At 37.5% G+C, this 25,984-nt stretch overlaps 1 protein-coding gene across 1 annotated transcript in view; it reads right to left on the bottom strand.

Moving 5' to 3' along the window:
• The window catches only part of COL3A1 (collagen type III alpha 1 chain), a 323,606-nt gene that overhangs the window by 227,102 nt on the left and 70,520 nt on the right, over positions 1-25,984 (bottom strand). Inside the window, exons 5-7 of the mRNA XM_044075159.1 lie at positions 19,836-19,889; positions 11,345-11,443; positions 5,704-5,757 (exon numbers count right to left, since the gene is read on the bottom strand). Of these exons, the coding sequence (XP_043931094.1) occupies positions 5,704-5,757; positions 11,345-11,443; positions 19,836-19,889 (207 nt within the window). The remainder of the gene's footprint in view (positions 1-5,703; positions 5,758-11,344; positions 11,444-19,835; positions 19,890-25,984) is intronic.

The raw sequence follows: 25,984 nt of genomic DNA, 5'->3' as shown, positions 1-25,984 counted from the left end.
GTCTCTGGGTCAGAAACCTATCCCTCGAGCATGTTTTGTTCATTGTGATGACCAAGTTTAGATCCCTGTAGCGTGTGGCTCTGAGAGATTGGGATTTCTTTAAGTGTAGCACATCCAAAAACTCTGGGTTTGACATGGCCTTGTATGTTAAGCAGAGATCGCCTCTAAGCAGGCGATATATGACAGAGTATAGCTGGAGTTTTTTTAGATGGTCAGCATAGGGCATCTGCTTTAGGCTTGTGATTCTTTGAGTGAGGTATTTCTGTGGCCTTTCCAGTTGTTGCAGATGTCTTGTGAGGTACATACCAAACGGGGCATTGTACTCTATAATGGGTCTAATGAGGGATGAGTACAGTGGGACACTGACCTCCTTTTTTCTGGATGAAATGCCCCTAATGATAAGGTGTGCCACATAGAAGGATTTCCTGACTGTTGTGGTGATGTGGTTATCGAAGGTGAGACCACTGTCCACTTGTGTCCCTAAGTCCCTTATCACACTTTCGGTGTTTAGTGTACTGCCACGTATGTGGTAATTCATGGGTACATGTTTTTTCCCAAAGGGGATAACTATACATTTCTTGGCATTGAGCTTGAGCCCATGGCTCTGGCACCAATCATCTGTTTCTGTAAGGCCCTTTTGTAGAATATTCACATCATTTGGGGATTCAATAATGGCTCCCAGTTTGCAGTCATCTGCAAACTTTGTTAGCCAGAGTCCCTTAGTGCTGGTCTGTACTTCAGAGAAGTAGATGCCAAACAAGAGTGGTCCCAGGACTGAACCCTGAGGTACTCCACTTGTCACTTGTCTGGAGCTGGATTTTGAGTCGTCAACTTTTACAGTGTGGGTTCTGTCAGTTAGCCAGTTGGTAACCCATCGAGTGACACAGGGATTATTGCCCTGTTTAGTAAGTTTATCTATGATTCCAGAGTGGAGGATGGTGTTGAAGGCCTTGGCAAGGTCCAGATAGGCTGTGTGGACCACCTTGCCCTCATCCACAGCTCTGTATACTGATTCGAAGAAGTCAATCATGTTGAGGGGACTGGATTGGTCCTTTACAAAACCAAACTGGGTGGAGTCCAGTGTTTGAAGGTTGCCAAGGTCTTTGTTTATAAGTTCCATGATAATGCGTTCCATGGCTTTGCAGATCAGGCTTGTCAGACTGATGGGACGATAGTTCCTGGGATCCAAGGTGGATCCCCCCTTATGGAGTGGGATAAATGTAGCTGTGCGCCATTCATTGGGCATGAAGCCTGAGGTGAGGCTATGATTAAACATGACACTTAGGTGAGGTGCCAGTTCAATTTGTAGTTCATGTAGTACACAGCCCGGGATGTTATCTGGTCTCATGGATGCTGTATTCTTTGCTTTGGAGAGTGCAGTTTTTACCTGTGTGGCCGTGATTACCGGAATTTGGCAATCTTTTGGTATTGAGCTGGACCCTTTAGGGGGTAAGAGGGGACTGCAGTTGGCACTAAATCAATCTGCCAGGATGTTGACAATATGCTTGGGATCAGTATGTTTAATACCATTCTGTTGTAGTTCAGAACAGAACTGAGCATTGACATTTAGATTCTTGACATAACTATAGAATGCCTTGTGGTTGTCCTTGGAATCTTTGGCAATTTTATTTTTGTAACTAGCTTTGAAGGATTTTATGAGGGATCTCATCTTCTTACTGAGGCTAATAAGGGAGTATTTTGCATTCGGGATTTTCCTCTTTTCTGCAACAGTTTCTTCCTTCTGTTGTATAGTTTGTTTATGGCAGGGGACCATCAGATTGGCTTCTTTTTATGGGAGGAGAGCATCTTGGTTCTATTTGGAATGGCACAATTCATTCATGAGTGGATGTGCTCATACAGTGCCTTAGTGTAGGATTCAGCAGTCGAACTTTCAGTTCCCGTCTGCATGGGTGTCATGAAGTTTGCTACTTCTGACTTGAGTAGTGTGAAGTTAGCTTTGAGGAAGTTTTTTATGGAGGTTTCCCTACTGGGGAGTTGGGGTGGAATGTGGACGTCAAGGGTGATTAGGTTATGGTCAGATCTGACCAACGAAGGGGTGACCACTGGCATGGAGCATCGATCACCCATGATGGTAATGACCAGGTCTAGGATATTTCAGCCCATGGTGGGACTATGGATTAGTTGATCCAGGGCATTGGAATTTATGAATTCCATGAACCGTTGGGCTAAGGTGTTGGTGCCTGAGTAGTTTTCCCATTTAATGACAGGGTTGTTGAAATCACCCAGTATTAGGGTGTTTGGTTGTATCTTAATATTTTCCAGTATGTTTAGAAAGGTGTAGTGAGAATCATGGGGCACGGTGGGCGATCTGTAGCAAGCTACAATTTGGACTGCAGTCTTACCTAGTGTTAGTTGTACCTGTAGAATTTCAGATGCATTGTGTTGGGCAACTAGCCTGGAGGTGTGAATATCCTTGGTGAATATGGACACCCCTCAGCCTTTAATGTTTTGGTCCTGGTTAGGTGGCCGAAAAGTGTGGTAAGAGTTATAGCCTGGTATTGCAGGGGTGCTCTCTGGAGCCTTGAAACAGGTCTCAGTTACTGCACAGATATCAATGTTCTCCATTTTTAGAAGTGCCTCAAGAGAGAGTGCATTTTAAGGTTTAGACTTCTAGCATTGAGTAGCATTACCTTCAGATTTTGCATGCTTATATCTGTTATGGTGGTGGTTTTGTCCTTTGAGCCTTGCCTAAAAAAAGGCACTATAGGGGTGGCAAGAGCCTTAGCCAGTAACCTGAATCCCAGGGGTGACAGGTGCAGACCATCTCAGGCACAGCATCGTGGTGTCTTGATCATGTCATCCCAGGTAGACAGATACTGGATCCACTTTGAATGACACCAGAAACTTAGCCAATTGTTGAAGTCAGTCATTCTGTCCTTATACTGTGGTATCATTCTGGGTGAAGGCAGTATGCTACTCAGGGCTAGGGTCATACCTGCCTGGGCCACATGATCTGAGAGCTCTTCCATGTCTATTTTCATGTGGTCCAGGGAGGTACGTCTCAAGTCATTCACTTCTAAAGGCACCGCAGTCTTCTTTTCATGGAAGTTTAGCTGCTGTTAGGCCCAAATATGGATCAATTCGTTATCTCTGGGGAATATTTGTAGTCACTATTCCAGATCTTAGGGATCACAGTTAACTTTGCAACGTCCTACTTGGTGCTCATGGAGTCAGTCACATTAACTGGATGCAGGTTGGGCATACTATCTCAAACAACATGTCTCCCTGCAGAAAGATCTCTTTTTTTCAGCTTATTATTTCGTAGAGTCTTCAGGAACAGGTTCTTCCAGGAGCTCTTTTTCTATAGGTGCTCATATTCTTTTAACAGTTTCAATATACATGGTTACAAATGCACATAATAACATGACACTACTACAATGAACCTTCAGAGTATAGTGTAAACATTTAATAGACCCATGGACTTACTGCTCAAAATATATCAAAAATGAAATAATTGCATTAGTTAATGGATACATAAGTCCACCTTGTTGTCTGGAAGACCTTCCTAACTACCCATCCCTTCTGTGATGGTCATGAAGACATACATACATATAAAACATAAATACATCAAAACATACACGGAGTATATTCTGAGCTAGGGCATATGGAAGATTTTCAAGAAAAGAGGGCATGGTCGCAGACTCTAAGCACATAACTGTTCTAAAAATGAACATGCTCATTCTCACCTGGAAGGCATATTAAGGCTTCCTCCCCCTAAAGTACTATTTCCATCTACAACAACAACAATACACCAATGAAGTGGTACCTCATCAAGAAAGGGAACCCATTTATATCTCCTCTTTTGAAAGGCTATATGAATGTGGGAATAGGCCTTTGTAACCAATCATCTTCATCTTGCTGATGAAGCATAGGACATGCTAAGTTTTCAGCAGACTATCTCAGGAAGTGCCTTCTGATACCCCTATTGTGGTCTCATAAATCTGTCTGTAGTACAGAAAACATTCTATGTTTACAAGGCTTTTAGCAACCCCTTTGCTTCCTTAACCAACACAAAATGCATCATTTTCTTTTTCCTTATTCTTCCTTCAGGATATGTGTTCCAGAGGTACCTTCATTCCACCATATCCCTTATTTACAAGTTCATGTAGAAGGCTAAGATGCATAAAGCCCAAATCATCCTCACGACTCCCTTGTGGCTGGTAAAAGTGGATGTATTTCTTTGGCCTCACCTTCTGCACATGTATGTATGTCTAAGGCCATTCAGAAGATGTGCAACTCACTCATCCAGCAAACCTCACCTGAAACTTTACAGTCTTCAGATAACTGCATGATTTCTCTACTGCCAGTGATGACTGAGGACCCTTTTAACCAGAAAAGGTAGCATAAATTCTGACTTCTGCATAAAGAGAAAATATTTTTCCTCTGGAGAAACTTTCTTTTTTCATAAGGATCTATCTTAGGACTCAATCCTCTGGAAGATGAAGCTTTCAGATACAGACAAAAAGTCTGATAGTTACTATGACAACAATTCTGAATTGGCACTTGCATCTTTATTCCTATTAATACCCTCCAATCCTGTACTTTCAGCAATGACATGCTTAACAGCTTGTGAATAAAGCAATTAGCCCTACTTTCTTTGCAAATGAAGTGTTGTTTTTCTTTGTTTTCCTACATTGTGTGGCCTCGAGAGATTTGGGAGAGGGGTCTTGATGTGCAGTGTGGTTAAGAGGAAGTGCTAGGTAACCTAAAAAGGTTTAAATTGATGGATTAAGCCCTGCCAGTTTTTGGTCCTCTTAGTCCATTGGGGTAATGAAGTTGGAAGTGCCTACATGGTAAGTACATATGTATGTATGTTCCTAAAAAAGCAAGGTTGAACACTGCTGATAACGTTTAAAACTTGTGTGTGTAGGAAATTCAACAACATGTCTGTATAAGGCATTCCTTACACACACTTTTAAGTTTAGGGTTATTGTTAATGTTAGACCTAACAGTAGGGGGGTGTGATATTAAGCTTCAGACCGAGTTAGTGGAAACTAAATGGATTGTCAACTTGATGGCAAATAGGAAGCCAGGACTGAATGAAGTGATACCAATTAAGCCTATATTAAAAACATTGAATGCCATTGGCTGTATTTTTGTATAAAAGCTTGTATTAATGTTTGTTTATTTATCTGATGAAGGGTTATCCCGAAAGCGCTTATCCTGAGATTTTAGTAATAAAAGTTTTAAACGTTATTAGCAGTGTTCAACCTTGCTTTTTTAGGAACTTTTATTTTATTTGCTTTGGTTGGACTTTAGCACCGTACTGTTTATTGGACTGTTTACATATGTATGTATGTATGTATGTATATGCATATGCACATGTATGCATGTATGTATGTGCATATGCACATATGCACATAACTGCAACACACACTGTGTATGCACTCACAAACACATGCATTCATGTACTTTTATAGTGGAATATCATGCCTCTAGAATCTATTTTGTAAAACAAGATTTTCCCTGTAACTCTTCTTCTTTTGCTAACATTACAACATTGCGGTTTACCTAATAATACAGAGTTCTAGCTTATTGTGTAGCAACTTCTCAAAGTTAGTGACATCTTTTATCATTCTGAACTTGAAAAATCAAAAGAGCTTCACATACTTTAAATAGAAATGGACATTTTATGAATTCTTTTTTTTTTGTTTTGAATTATTAATGTAACAGATTACTTACAGGTGGGCCAGCAGGACCAGTTTCACCTGGAGATCCCTGATAACCTTGTTGACCCTGTTGGTTAATAAAACAAACATATTTGCATTTGTCAACATATATCAATACAAAGCTCAGCAAGACATAATGTTTGCAATGCCTATGCTATTTACATTAACATATGAGATACCATCCAGTGTGGTTTTGAATAACAAAATAATTATTCAGAAGCATTCTTAATTGTCATTCCAATTTCATTTTTGCCACCTTAAATATTAGTTTTTTTCTTTTCACAAAGATACCATGACATCATCAAGTGACAACAGTATGATATAAACTATATTGGAATAATTAATCTACCTATATGTCATCATACTATGGCACATTCAAATTGTATATACAGCAAAGAATACAACTTAAAAAAAATCACAAATGTATATCATCTATCTATCTATCTATCTATCTATCTATCTATCTATCTATCTATCTATCTCTCTATATCTCCATGTGTGTGTGTGTGTGTGTGTGTGTGTGTGTGTGTGTGTGTGTGTGTGTGTGTGTTTATGTGATTTAGCTTATCATGAAGGAGACATACAGAGATTTCAGGCAGTTAATTTAGAAAAATGGAGTGTGCCATCATGATAGCTACATTCTGTATTGATTTGAACAGACACCCTTTTGTGGTCTTTTCAGTACACAAATCATTATCATTGAAATTTAAATGCATACATACACAAACGCATACACACACACATACATATTGTGCATGTATATGTAAGTATATATATGCTTACCATGGTTCAAGGTGTATGTATTTTATCTACATCTTATGCATGTCACAGAAGTTGTCATCCACACTGTAAATGCATCAATTGTCAAATCAAAACTCCTTTTCTGACACTATATCTCAGCCTCAGTTGAGAAAGTATAAAAAATGCAAACAGAATATGCTTAAAAAGCAACATAAATAAATAAATGTCAACATTCCAAACTACTTCCCCCAAAGTCAGACAACCTAGAACCTAAATTCAATCTTACTGTAACAAAAAGTTACATATGTTAATAAACAGTAAAATTAAATTTGATCACAGTCTTACAGTCAGAAAAAAGTGTCTGGGATTCATAGAGATGCACAAAGAAACCTAGTCAGGAAACAACTATTGGGATTCATAGAACTCTGCAAAACAGCATAATCTTTGTTGAACCAATATGTTGCATTATGCCACTGCACAAGTTTGGAAGTAATAGTCATTCAGATTAACACAAAGGCAATATTCATTATTGGGGAAGTCCCATGAATGGGCGACCATGGTCATGCAGTGTTAGCATTGCCACCTCACAGCAAGAGGTTCTCCGGTTCGATTCTTAACTGGGGTGCCTTCTGTGTGGAGTCTGCATGTCCTCCCTGTGGTTGTGTGGGTTTCTTCTGGGTACTCCAGTTTCCTCACACATCCCAAAGACATGCTGTAGGTGGATTGGACAGGGGCTATATTATAACTTCGAAGATGTAAAACTTCGAAAGTTATAATATCGAACCCAAAACATCGAATGATGAAAATAGCGAAGCCCCGGAACATCAAAATCTTACTTAGGGCAAGATTTCAGTGGGCCGTACTATGGCTTCATTATTTCCTCCACTGTAGTGCAAGAGTTACGGGGCTTAGGGTTAGGGTGCGGGTTAAGGTAAGTGGATAGTTAGTAATGTATGTATGGTGTAGTGTAGGGTTGGGTTTTGTTAACTGTATGTGTGTGGTTTATTTATTTTGGTGTGCTTGTGTTGTGTGTATGTTTCTCGGAACAGCAAATTTTTTCCCTGGGAAAAAATTTGCTATTCTGAATGTTCAACGTTATCAATATTTAAAACTCCAAGTTCAAAGTTATGGTGTTCGATATTTTTGAATTTTGAATATATGATATAGACCCACTGGACACTCTAAATTGTCCCTAGGCATGAATGCGTGTGTGTGTGTGTGTGTGTGTGTGTGTGTGTGTGTGTGTGTGTGTGTGTGTGTGTCTGTGTGCCTTCTGTAGAAGGTTGGGCGCTGGGCTGGCAACTCAACACTGTAAAAATCCACTGCCAATCATGAGCGGACATGTGATCCACTGTGGCGACCCCTAACCGGGAAAAGCCGAAAGAAGAAGAAGAAGGGAAGTCCCATGAATATAAATTCCTCATTTGAGCAGTTCTGCACTAATTGGTGGGATACCCTCCAGAGTAAGCTATGAAGCAGCAAAGGGGTTGCAGAATACACAGGTATGCGAACACACACATACACACACACACACACACACACACACACACACACACACACACACACACACACACACACACACACACACACACGCACACACGCACACACACACACTCTCCCAATAAGCGTTCATACACAGGCACTTAACACACACACTCTCACAATAAGTGTTCCTTTACAGGTGCTAAACACACTGTGTAAAGGAAACAAAGATAACTAGCCTTCTGCAACAAAAAAAGGTCTTTCTATAAAATAAACTCAAGTAAACTAATGACTGAGGTGTAACTTGTGAAACACAATAAAAAGTGGAGTGCAACCTGATATTGTGGTAATTATGTTTTTGTGTAAGGAACTAGAAGGCACAGCCAAGCCTACAGTAATTGCAAAAGTCTTAAAATGCAGTGGAGACCATATCACACCAAAGTCTGATTTGCAGAATGGAAATATAAAGGTGGGTCATAAGGTGAAAAGAAAGAACCAGACAGCAGAAAGCATACGCCTTAATTAATTCAAGTCCAGTCACAAATAACTTCTGCTAAGACTCAGAGGAAGATCAGTTAGTGGTAACTAATTATGAATGCGTTACAGATGGCATGTGATGCTGGACATTCAATCCAATATGAATCTCACTGTGCACTATCTAACTTCCTGAAATGAGTGTTCATGTTACAGAATGGTGCAATAAACTCAGTTCCAGATCAATAACCATAAAAACAAGTTACACTAAATTACAATATATTTAACAGAGGAAATTATAGAGACTTCAGCCCATGTCAGTATGTATGTATGTATGTGATTGGAGAAAAAAAGTTTGTTACAACCAGAGACATGCCAGAGCAATGAATTTGTTACTTGAGCTTCAGTGCATTAAAATGTTTCCAATGTTCTAAATGAAAGTTTGCTGCCACCTCATATATTGAGAGAATCCAAACTAAGAGAATTAGCAAGGAGATTTCCCTAGGAAGAGTTTACCTGCTTAAAGGCATTATTAATGTTTAGCACTTCGCTGAAGTTGCTGTGAAGAATTGAAAAGACCTATAGAAGTAAGTGAAAGATATGCAAGTGAAAGTAATGCAACTGTAAATAAAAAGTAAAGATTCAATATTTGGAAACCTGTGTCAAAAACTGTAATCAGAAATCGGTGTCTTTTACTCAGGAAATTAATGCTCTATAGGTATTGAAAGAAAAATTTACCAAACTTTTAAAGAGTCGTGAAGGATGAAAAAGGGAAGCAGTTTTCTCATCAGTAGGAGACCTGTAAGAAATCTACAAGGAAAAATCTGCAAGTCTAAAGTTCTATGAGTAATTACAGGTCCCAGGAGGAGACATACAGGGAATAAGAAAAAATGAACTGCAAGCAAGCAATCAACAAACAAATCAGTAGGAAAAACAAAGACCAACAGGGTTATCTCCAACCCTGTGCTCTACGCATTGATTATATAACCATGTAGATATAAGTACATATATATCAAAGAAGCCTTATTAGCAACAAATGTGTTGGCCTTGCCTGACTTTTCTGAATACCTTGCTTTATTTTTAGGCTAATGTTTTATTTCTAAATGTGGGCATTTTGTGTTTAATCAATGAATGATTTCAGATTGCCTTATTTCTGCCTTCTGTGCTACTGCCTCAGGCAAAGATTGAGTTTAAGCCCACATCTGCTGGCTTTCCGATTCTTAAACTTTTTGTCTTTAAAGTTAAGAGTGCAAGTGATATGCTGCTCTTACTTGTATGTGCCTTTTAAGTGAGATTTAAGAGATGCATCAGGTAAATCTGTAGTATATAAGAGGTGTATTTGTACATTTATAGCTATGAAATCATTATTATATGAATATCATTGTGACAAATAAGCATGTGGCATGCTAGACATCCAAATATGTGACTGTCTATATTTTAAATTTAACACCTAAATCTCCATTAAATTTCCTGACACTCACACTGGCTGTGAGTAACACATTTACTGCACTTCTTCCAAATCCACTTAGCTGGGTTTTACATTTGCAGGTGCCAATTCTACAAATGCAGCATTTGCTGAAAGGTAAGTATCTCAACATCTCCTAACTATATAATTTTATAACTGCACCGGTAGAGAAGAGTTTATATAATCAAATCTGAGGTAATCACACCTAAGAGAATAATTAAATTTAACTGAAGGGAGGAGTAAACATTTATCAGTACTGCTATTGATGGTTTAGATTTAAATTTAGGATTTGTTGAATTTGTTGACTTATTTTTTCTCAGTGGATCATGTATTCATTAAAACAACTATATAATGCTGCATGTAACTTCTCTCTCTTTTCTTTATCAGCTATCATATGTTTTCAACATAGGTTGTGCATAAAATTTAACAGGTAGATGTATATATGACAGAGATGGCTCTTCAGATATTAAACTGAAATTTGTAACTTCAGCTGCATTAAAACAACACGGATTGTTGTTACATTTTACCTTCCCCTCCACAATGGCCATTCAACACCCCTCACCCTATTAGGTCATTTATTCTCCAATCTCAAACTACCATAGTCACTTCCGATAGGGCTAACACTTGAATAGATGTCAGCCATCATCCACAGTAACTCAGATTTTTCTGATGAGGGCCTGTATCTCCTCTTGCTTGCCAGCTAAAATCATAACATACTGAATTTTGGAATGGTGTATACATCTGCAGACTGCACACCTAAATACCCAGTGTATGCAGGCCTCCATTCATTCATTCATTTGGCTTGTTCTCTCCTCCATATGCACTGATCTTTTCTCAGAAGGTTTTCCACTTTTGAAGTATGTGATCACTCCCCTAGTGTAAGTGAACCAGCACCAGCTAGTCATTGCAGGCCCTCACTATTTAACTCCTCCAGCATTGACACATCTATCTGGTCCTATGTCAGCTGTTGTGTATTCATGCTCCATCCCTGTATGGCAAACGACATGCAGGTATGTGTATCTTTGATGACATGATGTATCATACCCTGCAAATGATTATTAAATTGCTGATAGCATTTGTAGGACACTTTGTTTAACCAGAATGGGAAAACACAGTTCTTATAAAATTAAACATTTACAGGGAGAAGCGGTTGCATCCCAAATATGAATACACATAGACTTACCTTCTGCAAATACTACAAATGCTACAACAATATTGTCAGCTTTTGAAAGCTTGCAGCTATAGAAACTCTTCAGTATTATTATTTTACAATATATATATATATATATATATATATACACATATATATATATATATATATATATATATATATATATATATATATATATATATAATTCATTTAAAGAAAAGCATTGCTCTTCAGTGTAAAGAAATGCAAATCATAAAACTCAGTAGGAAAAAAAGAAAATTTTCTGTGCATAGAAATACATATATTAATACCTAATGGAGAAAATAAACTGTATTTGCTCACCTGTTGACCTGGAGGACCAGGTTGTCCCCGACTTCCTGGTGCTCCTGGTAGTCCTGGAGGTCCAGACATGCCTCCTCCACCTCCCCCTTCTTTTCCTGACTACAGAACAAAAAGATATATTGTAATAAAAGTAACATTTTTGTGCTTTATAGTATCACTGTAAAAGTAAGTAAAAAAATAAGTAAATAAATGCATTCCTTCTTACACACACATGCATTCTGGAAAATGTAAGTGAGTGAACAGCATCATTTATTTCTGTTATACTATATAGCCTACTTGCATTTTATTACTTACTCATTAATGACATAGGAAAATGGTGTGAAATAGATTAAATTCAGTTTTGTCTCTTCATAGTCTTTAAATAAGAAAATACATGTCATGCTTTCAAAAAAAAAAGGAAATAAACAGTCACACTATGGTGTATACTTAATTGACAAAGCATTGCTGCCAAGGACAATGTTGCAGTCCTTATTTGTCTAGTTTTACTTCCTCTTTCAGCCAACATGAAACAACAAAATAGTCCTCTAACTATCCTATTAAATTTTTATGTACTAGTGTTGATCATGAGGTATGTTATTGCTTCACAGAATATCACAACCTGAATTAAAGCAGATGCTTGTGTTATTGATATTTTTAGTATATCAAAATCGGGTTTGTCACAGAAGCTATATTCTACTTTTCCACCTGAGACTCAGCCTGCAGGCATTAAAAATAGGAAGAAAGGCCTTTGAAATGTCAAAGCACCCAGCTAAAAATCTGTCTGTCTAATTAGCATAAATTTGAATACCAAACACCATATAACTCTTGCCACTCTCCGTAGGAATGTGAGATACTACTCAGAAACATATAATTAAAAGACAGAGTAAAAAATGATGGAAAATATAAGCACATTATCAGACAGTGTAAAATCTACAGACTTTAATTAAATGCGTTGCACAATTCTACCATACATCATTTAGTTTTGCTTCAGAAAGCAGAAAAAGATGTAAGATATGTCCCATCTCATAGCATGAGAGGGATTCATAAAACTGTGTGAAGGCAAGTCTAGCCTGAAAGTAGTAGCATGCTTCCAAAGATATGGGCATCCTGCGTAAGGGCAAATCATTCCTGAAAATATGAATATTCCTCCAAAATAGGGACAGTTGAGAGGTCTACTTGCTGCAATGCAATGCATCTCACTATTCATCACTGGCAAACGTTCTTGTTTATGGTTTACACACTGCCATTTAAGGATGTCTTGTATGGTTGCCCTATGCAGGCAATTTTTAACTTTACATCTCCTATCTCAGTATTCTATGCCAGCTTTTATTGCTTTAGAAGACTGTCTAGCATCTATCCTACATTTGATGAAACAAAGTCAATTGAAGCTCAGCCAAATAAGAGAGAGGAGAAGCTGGTACATGCCAGCATTTCTTCTTCGCCTATCTCACGTCATTTCCCCTTCAATATACATTAGCAATATATGTGTCTGTGATGTAGGGACAATTGTCAATTGTACATTGACTGTTAAGGATCAAGTGGCTGACTCAAGTTGCATAGTCTGGTCCCTGCTTTGGGTATCAGGCATTACCACAGGGTGACAACACAAAAGAAGCCAGCACCATGCCAGTAAAGCGTTTATTGCGATCTGGTACCTCGATTAAATGAAAATGAAAAAAGAACAAAATGACACTAAAATATCCTATGTCTTCTTTGATGCAATCCTATAAATTACTTAAGAAAATGTTTACATATATTATACATACATATAGTGTATAATATTATCTGAATGAAGGAGATTTAACTGTAAGTTAAGATTTTATTTAACTTATTTTTTATGAATTTTATCAATAATTGTAATAAAAATATATGTACATATATGATTAATATTAAATGCTTAATTCTAAATTTAGTCCATATTTAGTCCATGTGGTTTCAATGTATATCATTTAGAATCATCTGGGTCTCTAATTCGAGTAATTTTAACTAATAGTCCCCCTATTTTCACAATTAAAGGGTTTGCCCAACACACAAAATTACTTCTTACTTAAGGCTACCTTTTTGTTTTCCAAAAGCCACGGACTAGCCGGATTTTGTTCATTTATCCTTTATATGTTTCGATATTCTTCCCACATTCACATTCTTTTTAGTCTGACCTATATATACCACACTACATAATATGATATGAACAATACAATACCCGTACCGTTACCCATTAAAAAATGTGAAATGTCTGGCTTTGAAAGACACATTCCATATGTGTGGATTTAACGTGTTTACCCCTGCTACAAACACTATCCCAACTGAACAAGTAAATACACTACTATCATTAGTATTAGGTTTTACTAAAGTTGTAATTTAGTAATTCCTTTTGAGTTTTAATCCTCTTTTTTTTTACCCTTTTTATAGAAAAATATATGTGAACCTATGTTATTCATCCTTTCAAATCAGAATCCAATATTTTCTTATAATATATATTAATAAAGTCATCCATCCTGCTACTCTTTGCTGTCTAGGAAAGGTTGTTTTGTGAAGGTTTTTTTTTTTTTATTATTGCTTTCTATATTTTGAACTACTGTGTTTTTTTTACTGCTTTGTGTTTTGCTTGCATTCTGTTTTAACAGCATATTAAAACTTCAAAAGAGACAAAGACTCTCTCTCTGTTTCTGGAGTCAGGCAGAATTTTGTAATTTAATTTTATTACATGCCACCTTTGCTCGTACATAAAAAATAAAATCTTTTTTTTTTTTTTTTTTATTTTATGCCAATCCCATTCTTCTTTGTTTAAATTATACTTTCATATAAATTTCTTAGTCGGGAAAAAAAATAAAGAAAACTGGTGCAAAAAGTTTCTTTGACTTCACTACTGCTTGGTTAAGTAATTTTAACAAGTTAAGTTAACAATTAGCAACGACCAAACTGTCATCATACTTACTCATCATTTCCTTAAGACTTCATTTTGCCTTTCTGCCCTTTCTTCCCTCATATATTCTGTGTGGTCTGATTTGATCTGGCTGATCAGCGGCAGGAATGTTGAAGGATCAGAAAATCAATCTATATCAAAATCACTTTGTCCATTGTAGAAATTAAAAAAAGTCACATTTCTTTCATGATTCTTTCCCTTCCTGCGGCTGGAAACACTGCTTCGTGTCGGCCGTTTTCGTTGGTTTGTTTTTTGGATCTGCTGTCCTGCGCATAAGCATTGCCATGAAAAATAGACTCCCCTCGTAGTCTTCCGGCATCGCGTGAGTTTGTGTTTTTTTGCGTGATAACTTTTTCTCTATCTTCAGCAGAAACAAAGCAAAGCACTAGGTTAGTAGCACACGGACGACACAATAATCACTGGCAAACAGGTGCTGGCAAAGAAAAAAAATCAAATCCACAAACACTAATGAAAAAAAGCACAACCGATAACAACACAAAAGAAGTGGGTTTATTGGTACCTCTGCTTTTCTTTTAATTCAAATGGGGATCAAATACATGGTGCTGTTAACTACCAGGCATTACCACAGGGTGACCCTGACAATGGCACCCTGTATTTTGCTGTTGTACAATGTACCCAGGATTTTAAACATCTTAGACAGGTTTTGTCATCCTGTTATTCATTTGTTCCTCAGAGAGTACTGCGATCTAATGTCAAGTCCATCTGTAGCATGATCTCTCTAATCTGGATGGACACTAAGTTTGGTTCATATCTCATAGCTGTTGTATCCCTGGGCTTTTTGTTAACAGTGCCTCAGTAGTGGCAATATTAGAGGTAATAATGGTGATGTGTTTGCTCATTGCTGCTGCATATGGACCACATTCAGAGTGGGAGCAGTAACTACACTGACTATGGCCCACCTCCAGAAGCAAACTGTGGTGTCTTATTTTATTTCCTGTCTGGTTGTGTGAAGACATACTTGTAGGTGTTTGATGGATTTCCTGGTCATCTCTGTGTTGGAATCTCTAAAGTGGTCAGTTTAGGTAGTTTTATCATTAGAGCTGGTAAGAAGTCTGTAGCCTTGCTTCAGCCTCAGTCTAGTAGTTACATCTGTGACCCATTGTTTACATCATATTTTTAACTTGGTGTTCTAACTCAGTATGACTTCTCTAGATTTATTAGATTTGGTGAAAGAGTAAGTTTCTTGATATGATAATTAGTTGGTGTATTAATGGAGTTAACTTATTCCTGTTACCGCTTCCCCGAATACGCTTGATCAATTTATTTCAGCATTCATTTTGTCCTATTCAGATTCCAATGCCAGTAGCTCGAATAACTTTCATATGATCTATAACATGCTGGCTGAAAGATAGTTCCTTAAATTGCTGACCTCAATTTATATCTGACTTGCACACCTAGTTCCACATCAGTCTTGGCTTGAATTCATTTTTTTTTTTTTTTTGTACCTAAGAGATATGGTCTTATGGACATTAAGCCTTGAAATAAAGAAGCTGTCCTTTCTCAGAAGGTACTGATCCTGTCTAGACTGTTTAAGAGATCTGGGCCCGCAGTGGTGGTGCTGCAGTAGCGTTGTCGCCTCACAGTAAGATGCTGTCTGGTTCGATTCTCAGCTAGAGTGTCTTCTGCGTGGAGACATGCATGAATGGGCGTACGTTCGTTGAAGGTTGTGCATCAGGCCTGGCAAGCCAGTACGTAAAAATCAACTGCCAATCATTTGCGGACTGGAGTTCTGCTGTGGCGACCCCTAACCGGGAAGAGCCGAAAGACACAAACAAACTGCAGTCTTTTCGCCAGTCATGGTCTATCAAAAGATTGCTAGATTCCAACAAACAAGCTTGTCTAATTACCTGTGAAACTTTTTATCTGAAAATTGTACTTTTTCTTTCATCCAGGCTTGTGTCCCGAAGGTCAGTCTCACCAAATCCATTAAACTTGCAGTCTCCACCAGTGAACTTGTTTTCAGATACCTGATTTAACTAAATTTTTAACCTTGGTTGCTGGAGTGCCCCCAGTCAGTTTGGGGTTGAACTCTTGCCCAGCCAGATTGATTTTTGTCCCCTCTGGATGGACTGGGTATAGGTATTTAGCAAATTATCATTACTTCATTTTCTGGCTGTTCAGACTAAGGCTATGAGCTACTTCCTATAGTACAAGATTTGATAGCCTCAGGCCCCACTTTATAAACTGTGTGATTCTGAACAAGTCACGTAACCAGACAGTGGCCTAAGAGTGAATCTGAAATGGGTCTGTGAGGATCAGTGTTCTAACCATTCTTTTTTTCTTTTTCTGCCAACGCTAACCCAATCCATTTCAAACTTATCCTCCTGCTCTATACATTTATTTTATACTACTTAAAATTGTAGTTTTATTCCTTGTATTTAATTGTTTAAATATTTTGAATTATACTGTAATTGTACTGTATCAATCTTACTTGTGGAGCGTTTCTCCCTGGGCCTCCATAGAAAATGGGCTCTAAATGGCCCAGTGGACTATCCCAATAAACAAATGTCAGTAAATAAATAAATAAATAACCTAATACTAAAGTGTATTTAAACTGCTACTTTATCATGCTTTGAAGACACATGAATTTAAATTCAGTTGATCCAAATCTTCCAGTGTAAGTAAGAAAAAGGACCAATGAACCCCATGACTGAGTAAAAGGATGAGCTCTATAATTTTTTAATTTCAGAGAGAATCTAAACTTATAGTATGGTTAAGAAGAGGGACTGACTGGCACAAGTAATTCAGTTATAACAAAAATGATGCCAGTTTGAGCAAGTAGAGGGAGGTAGTGAACTATCTAGGCATAAGACAAATGAGCTACAATATAAAATTTAATGAACTAAGTTTGAAATTCATTCCTGCTTTAAAACTGTTGCCACCATCTCCCTTCACAGAGTGGGTAAATGTTCTGGGCTGTGGATGAAGAGCAGATATATTTCCTTGCTATATATATTTCCACTAAACAAATTGAATGTACTACTGCCTGACATAGAAATTAATACATTACTTTTGTGTAATATGAAATAGCATGGTGACAATATATGTGAAACAGGGAGACACAGTGGATGAACCTTTCACTGTTGAAGTTTAGGAGAGAGGCAAACAGGTTCTGGTATATCACAAGAAAACAGATGGTCTAGCAAGATATTCTTGCTTGAGATGTCGATATCAGATGAAACAGACAGAGGGACACCTGGCAGCTGTCCATCAGTTGCTCCAGGTCATCTCCTCAACCACTGGGCCTATCAGACCTGCTTTTACCTGCATCAGACTAATCCTGACCCATGTCTGGGCCCAGTGAGGAGAAAGAGGAACTTGAGGCAGCATCAATCTTCTACATGAAAGTGATATGGCTGCTAGTTCTGTGCCCCATCATGTTCACATACAGTATTCAGCGGCTGGTGTGCAGTGATCGTCTGTAGCATATCAGCATTGCCATTATGTGCACCTCAATAATTAGCACCATCCCCTAGTGTAAAAAACTTCTTCACAGCCCCCATCCTCCCCCAGGGATTTGTCTGAGAGCATGCCCTATCTCTAGGATGGACGCGCCTATTTTCTTTGCTTACTTTACCTTGCAGCAGAGTCACTAACAGAACTTGGGGCACATGGGCTGTGGTTAGGGTTTTATGTCTATATACAACTGGTGTACAGTATGTCACAGGGCATATTTAGCATGCATACACACACACACACACACACACACACACACACACACACACACACACACACACACACACACACACACACACATTCATGTGCACCTATCAGGTTTGCCAATTTACCTACTGTGTGTCATTGGGATGTAGGAGGAAACGGGATCACCCAGTGAAAAAAAGAGAGAGAGGACATGAGAACTCCACATAGGAAGTGCTCCAACCATGTACCAAATTGGAAAACCAAGCACTTTCAGGCTGCTGCAATACAGTGCTTAATACTCATCATAAAACTGCTGAAATAATGTAGACATAAATGCCCACTAAAAGTATAAGCTTCCCTCTGTAGTAAGCAAGGATGTAAATATTTAAACAAATCTTAGTTCCATATTATAGCCTTCATTCAAGTTTCTCAAGTTCTATGGCCTGAAAGTCATCATTAGACCATATTGCTGTTTTTTAATGTATAAATATACAGCGCTATGGCTAATTGGTAAGATATTTGCTGCTTTGCACCTGCAGGGTTCAATCCTAACCTTCAGTTACTTTCTGTGTTGTACATGCTCTTCCCATTCCTGTTTACATTTGCTTCAGGTATTCCAGTATTCTTCCAGCTCCTAAAAACACACTGGCTAATCGGCTGCTCTAAATTGTGAACATGTGTGTTGTATATTTCCTTGCCATTGCAGCTTGGATGGTGAATTAAAAGTCCAAGAAGGACAAGAAGCACAATTCAAAAAAATGTACGGACACTTAATATGTTTTTTTATTTTCATTACTAATTTACTTTTGTGTACTGGTGGTGCAGCGGTAGCATTGTTACCTCACAGCAAGAAGTTCTCCCGTTGGATTCTCGTCAGGAGCGCCTTCTGTGTGGAGTCTGCATGTCCTCCCTGTGGTTGAGTGGTGTTCGAAAGACATGTGTACAATGGGCGTGACTTCGTTGAAGGTTGGGCGTCGAGTTGGCACCTAGGCACCGTAAAAATCTACTGCCAATCATTAGCAGACCAGAGTTCTGCTGTGGCGACTCCTAACCGAGAAAAACCGAAAGAAGAAGAAGAACAACTTGTTGCACATTGACTTGTGAACTACATGTGGATTTTACTAGATGTGGATTTTAGGAGTACTTGCTATTGCCCTAGGCATTGTACGATGGTGATAGCAAACCATTCACTTGACTTTCTGTCTTATTTGAGTCACTCACTATGGGTGCACCCCTCCTCCATTTATTGTAGGCCAAGAATCTCTGTCCAGAAAGATTTAATACCATTGAAACAGAAAACCCGCTCTCAAGCAAAATTCTCGGAGGCATATTTCTGTGGATGCTGTTGTCTGTTGCCTACAGAAGTATTTCCTGCTGTTGTACCTGTGTATTACTTCTCACTTAGAAAAATCAAAAATTATTCTAAGTCTTTTCCATCAGTCTACAGAATGCAGAGGTTTTGTTCCTTTAAGAACCAAATAGTGTTAGCTCATGAAACCAGATGATCAAATTCTGAAGGAAAGTAATGATGGAAGTGAACACATACTAGAGACCACCCCCCACCATGCTTGCTTACATTTGCAACTCGTGAGTCAATACCACAGAAGCACAATAGGAGAACAATTAGAAGCTGTAAAATCATTTTTCAGGCTTGCAAGTTCTTTGGTGTAGATGGCTGCAGCCCTATAACCCAGCTGACACAAGTTCTACTAGCAGCTGTCTGAATTATGCACATCTTCATAGGCTGCAGTTCATATGGCATTACTATAAATGTTTCCTAATGTTTTGTTTTACATCATACAATAAATGTTTCTAAATGTCTTGCTTTACATCAAGCAAACATCATCCTTAATGAAGCTTATGCACTGAGTTTTTATGTTAGTAGACATTATGAAACAGTAAAATATAAACATTTAAATAGCTTACCGATGGGTATTTTGGATCAAAACCATATGGTGGTTGATACTGCGGCATGAAGTTCTGAAAGAAAAAAAAAGCTATGACAAATCTGGAGAGGATGTTAAAGAGAAAAGATATAAAGGTTGAGAATTACCCTGAGATATCATTCTGTTGTTATATACTTGACTGGGCTATCTGCCCAGTTATGTATCACACAGCAGGAAAAGACAGCTAAAGTTTGTCACAGGAACAAAGTCTCCCCTACATGTCTCGAATGCCAAAAGTAAATGCTGATTAAACTGCTTAGAATTTCCAAATTTCCATTTACAAAAGGAAAGCTAGAAAAGTATATGTATGTAGCATAAAGTCCGTGGTTATAGCAAACTACTGAACAACTCATAAAATATTAGCTACCTAAAAAAATTAAAAAAAATTTGCACTTCACTGTCCTTTTCTTATCAGTCATGGCCTCCTTGTTTGCATTTAATTCTTCTTTTATGAGTTCTATCAGTCTTCCTTCCTGTTCTGCATTTCAGATTCTTGCACTTTTTTTTTTTTTTTTTATAAAACAACACCTACTCCACTTTTAACTATTTTGATAACAAAATACTCATAGGATGGGATTCTGGAAACACATTACACTGAGCTACTCAACATTTTGGTGTAATTAAAGGGTCAGTATAGTAACAATAATATTGACAAAGTAGATTTTATCCATTGAATGATCCAGTCTATGTTGACTTTGCTGTATTTGGTTATTTGTACACATACACAACTGGAATTCAAAAAATTGTTACAATACTGTATTCCAAAGTCTTTGGTGTAATTAAAGGGGTGATGTAAAGGATTACTCATAATAAATATGCACATAATCGTGACACTGATAAGACAGATTTTTATCCAACAAACTAATGCAGCACATGTTGACTTTGCTTACATTATGGTTATACATAAACATGCATAAACAGACACTCACATGTGTGTGTGTGTGTGTGTGTGTGTGTGTGTGTGTGTATATATATATATATGTGTGTGTGTGTGTGTGCACATATATATATATATATATATATATATATATATATATATCTATATATATATATATATATATATATATATATATATATCTATATATATATATAGTTCCACTTCAGAATCTCGAATTACTGAAAACTTGAACTACATATGGTAGAGACCATATGATCGAGTTTTCAGAAACTGAGAATTCCAAAGTGAAACAAACAAACAAAAAAGTAAAACACATCGTTTCTGCAGGGGGACACGCACCCCTGCACCCCCCCACACCCCCCTACTTAAATATACCAACTCTGAGATTGCGCTACAGTGAGGAAAAGGGAAATCTCATGTTCCACACTGAATGCCGAAGCACAGAATGGGAGATTTCCCATTTCCTTGCTATAGTGCGATAACGTAGATGGTATATTTAAGTAGGGAGGGTAGAGGGGGACTTGCCCCCTGGAAAAAAACTTATTTTCAACTAACATACATTTTTTTTTTTTAGCACTTCACAATTTCGAGTTTCTGAAAACTCGATCATATGGTCTCGACCATATGAAGTTTGAGTTTTCAGTAATTCGAGATTCTGAAGTGGAACCATATCTATATATATATATATATATATAATTCAAACATTATACATTAAAAAGCTCCTATGTCAATTCTTCATTTAAAGAAATACCTAAATTTACAAAATACATAAATGAAATCATATATAATGACTTTGATATGGGAAACAGTATTTCAAAATTTTGTAAAATATCGATAAACTATAAAACAACACCCAAAACCTCATACTGGAAATATATAACAAAAGTTAACTGAAGATATTAAAACAAATATCTTATTATAGATAAAATATACATCCTTTACACAATATCAGAAAGTTTTTAATTAGAAATGCTTTTACAGAGCATTCTAAACCCCAGATAGAATCGGTAGAATTAGTTCTTCCATAAAAGGAATATGTTGGAGATGTGAACAAGTACACAATGCAGATTGGAACCATATTTTCTTTGATTGTGTTAAAATTAAGCCATTTTGGAATGGTATTAATAACTTTCTACAAGCTTTATTTAATGAATCATTTTATTTAACTAAAGCTCTTGTATTATTAAATGTGAACGAATGTTCTCATTTGAATAGGTCAAACATGTATCTAGTATGGACTATTCTCCCCGGGCCTCTACTGAAAATGGAAATATATCCAGTTAGACTAGCCTGGTTAACAAATGTAAAATAAAAATAAAATAAATAAAAATAAAATAAAATACTTGCAATTTCAAGGAAGTGTATAACAAGAAGATGGAATACAAACACAATACCAACTTTGGAAGAATTCTACAGCCTACTGAAGACCACAGCATTATTGGAAATTAAAATTAAAGAACTAAGAATTTATCCAAAGCCATTTATCAACAACCCTGGGGAAAGGTCTTATTGTTGATTGACACTATACAATAATTGATCAGACACTCTGATAATGGATTGGACATACTTATAAAGTAACTGTATACATTAAGATCTGTTATAGTGTCATGCTAATGTAAATAGCGTACACAGTTATTTAAGATGGTTTGTATAAATGCTATGGAATTCATTCAAATGTATTTGAAAAATAAAAAAAAACTTTGAGAAAAAAAAAAAAAAGCTCCTAAGTAAACTAAAACTTTGCTGCCTGGCTGCCGATCAACTACCAAATGAATTCCTAAAAATGCTGCTCTGTCTATTGCTTGTCCTATCTCTATATTAATTAATTGCTCAGTCTCAGAACAATATCTCCCCTCCTCTGGAAAGTCGCTCACGTCATCCACCTCACCAAAGGAGACCCCTCCAGAGACATCTCTAACTACCACCCCATAGCTATCCTCCCACCCATAACCAAAAGCCTAGGGAAATGTATTCACCTACAATTCCTCAACCACCTTACCTCTAACAACCTTCTATCTGAAACTCAGCACGGCTTTAGACCCCAGTATAGCACAGACACAGCCTTGTTATCCTTCACCAGTACTACCCACCACCTTATAAACAATGGGTAATCAGTCTCTGCAATTTTCCTGGACATGTCAAAAGCTTTTGATATCATTTCCCACCAACTAATACTTAATAAACTTGCTGTAAGCAATCTCAGTCCAGCATCCCTGTCATGGTTTCTCAGTTATCTATCAAACCGTCAACAGGCTACTAAATGGGAGAAAAATCTCTCCCCACTACTGCCAGTATCCAGTGGTGTACCCCAAGGTTCAATACTTGGCCCCCTCCTCTTTATCATATTTTCGAATAACCTTAATACAGCAATCCAACTTGCCTCAATCATACAATACGCAGATGATACATCTCTTATCTGCTCCACCCCTTTCCCACAAAAACTACAAGAAAAAAATGCAAAAAGATTTCCAAAAAAATTTAAAGTTTCTTATCCACACACCAACTTGTTCTAAACCCAAACAAGACTAAGTTAATAATCTTTACAAACAAAATTACCAAGCCCAACTGGGTCTATATTACATCGTCGAATGCACAAGAGTTCGAATGAGATAATATATAACCAGAAAGTTTGAAATGCAAGAAGTACGACAACACAGAACAGCTGTTCTGGTACAAAAACAAAAAAAACACGTACACTTTAAACTTATACAAATCTGGGAGGCTTCGCCCCCACACCCCACAACGTGGGGGGCTGTGCCTCCAACACCCCCCTACTTAAATATACCAACTCCAGGATCGCACCACATTGGAGGAAATAGCAAAGCCATGAAAATAGGCCACCAATATTTTTCCCTGGGAAAAAAATTGGTGTTCCTCGGCTTCGCTATTTTCACATTTCAAATATATGGGTTTGATATTACAATGTTCGGACACCTGTGTGTTCAACATTGTAATATAGACCCAGCTCAACTACCTATCCCTCTCTATTAACTCCTCAAATGGTAACAAAATTGAACCTACTAACTAGGCCAAACTCCTAGGTATTACAATAGATGACCATCTCAAATTTGATATTCACATTTCCCAAACAATCAAAAAAGTCAATTCTAAACTTGGAGCTCTTTATAGAGCCAAACCCTACCTAACACCCCAAGCCAGGCTAGCCACAGCTAGATCACAACTTCTGTCAACACTTCTCTACTGCTCTCACATATTCACCAACTTATGCAAGGCTGACCTGCATAACCTCCAATCCTGCTATAACAAAATTGCTAAGTTTGCCACTAATCATCCCCATAAAGCCCATCACTGTTCCGCTGTTCTACAACTTAACTGGCTAGAACTTCCAAACCTGCTAACTTTAAACCAACTTACCCTCACCCACAAAATCATTCATAACCCTCATAGCTACCCTGCAATTTCAACCCTTCACCAACTACAGGTACTGTACGCTGCAGGTTCCGTAGGTCTTCCAACAGGCCACCTCTCAAAATAACACAATCACATAATTACCATGGTAACTCCCTCTACTCTAACAAAATAGCTAAATCCTGAAATGCTCTTCCCCAAGCATGCAATTCACCCCCTGCCACTCTAAATTTAAAACAAAAATAAAAGAATATCTTAAAAGCAACTGGCTTTGCCCTTGTAGCTCCCTTCGATAACTCATTTTTCCTACTAATTTCCTCTCCTATGCTCATTTCACCATTTCAACTCAATTGCTATTTTTTATTATTTTTTTATTCAGTACTACAACTGATTGTTTCCTCACTGTTTATTGCACTGTAAATTTTCAGTATTCCAAAATTTCAATGTTTTAACATTCTAAATCATTGCGTACACATGCCTTGTCAGTTAGGTCTGCTCATTGCTTGTTTCTGTTTTTCTCTTTTTACTTAGTTATCTAGATACCTGTGGTTTACTCTTCTAATTTTTGTAGCTATAATGTAAGAATATTATCTAGTCTTTTGTTTACTGCATATAATTTGTATGGTATTTTGTACTCTTTCTGATGTCATTTCTGTATTTTTATCTGTCTTGTTTTTTGTTCTGGAGTTTTTCTCCTCTGGTCTCTGCTGAAAACAGGCTACCAGCCCAGTTGGACACTACCCAGTAAACAAATGTAAAATAAATAAATAAAATATCTATAGAGAGATAGAGAGAGAGATATACACACACACATATACATGCAAGAGAAAACCTAATTTAGATGAACATCATAGTGATTCACTTTTCTACACAGCCACACACATATACAACTGTGTATATATGGAACTGGCTATTACCATACATTAGTGGACAGCTGCAGATGGCAAATAGCTTTCAATGCCAAGGGTTGGGAGGGTGGCCTAATGGTTAAGGTATTTGCCTTAAAAACACAAGGTACAGCGTTTGAATCTCACAGGGGATAATTGGTTAGGCTTAAAATGGCTTGCAAGGACTGTTAGCCTAGTACTAACCTATGGAAGAACATAGCATTGCTTTTTGGGAACACATACATGTGAAATAAATGCATTAGTACCACTTGGGCCTTGGTCAAGACCAGAACCACAAATGGTGTATGGACTATATTAATTGTGCAGGCCATGAGAAAGTATTGTCACTTTCAGATAGGGCATGAAAACATATATAAAGAAAGACCATGTGTCATAACTCAAAACTGTCTTTGGAATAGTGCCAGCACATAGACGTAAGGTGCCTAACACTGTTTAAAGGCATCTTATATGAGTAGTGACAGTGCTCAAATTCACATTCTCTTGCACCCATGTTTTGACTATAACACAAAGAGGTTAATCACCCAAGTTAAAATGAATAACTTTCTATCTTTCTGTCTAAGAGAGCAGAGCTTAGAGAAAACACACACCACATCTGCAAAAGTCAGCACAACTCATACAAGCTCCATGGAGTTCCAAAAAAAAAATAGCCCTGCAGTGGAATATGCATATAATGCAGGACTTGCCAATAGGAGTTAGTGTAACTACAGAAACCTGGACTTTGCAGCTATGTTGGGAATATCATAGATGGACTACAATGGAGTGTGGTTGTTCCTGGATACACACAAAGCAGCAACTAGCAGTATGTGCAAATGTTTATCCGCAGAATTTATTTTCTAAATCTGTGGGAGTTCTGTGGGATGTGATGACTTCTGAGGAAATGTGGCTCGCCTGAGCCCTACTTTTCTTAACATGACAGTTATGCACCATTTCCCCAGTATTTAACCCCCTCTCAGC

This window comes from Protopterus annectens, chromosome 6.part0, assembly GCF_019279795.1.
Source record: "Protopterus annectens isolate FY-2018-M chromosome 6.part0, PAN1.0, whole genome shotgun sequence".
Lineage (NCBI taxonomy): Eukaryota > Metazoa > Chordata > Ceratodontiformes > Protopteridae > Protopterus > Protopterus annectens.
The sequence above is the reverse complement of the archived record's forward strand: the minus strand, read 5'-3'. Positions and strand labels throughout refer to the sequence as shown.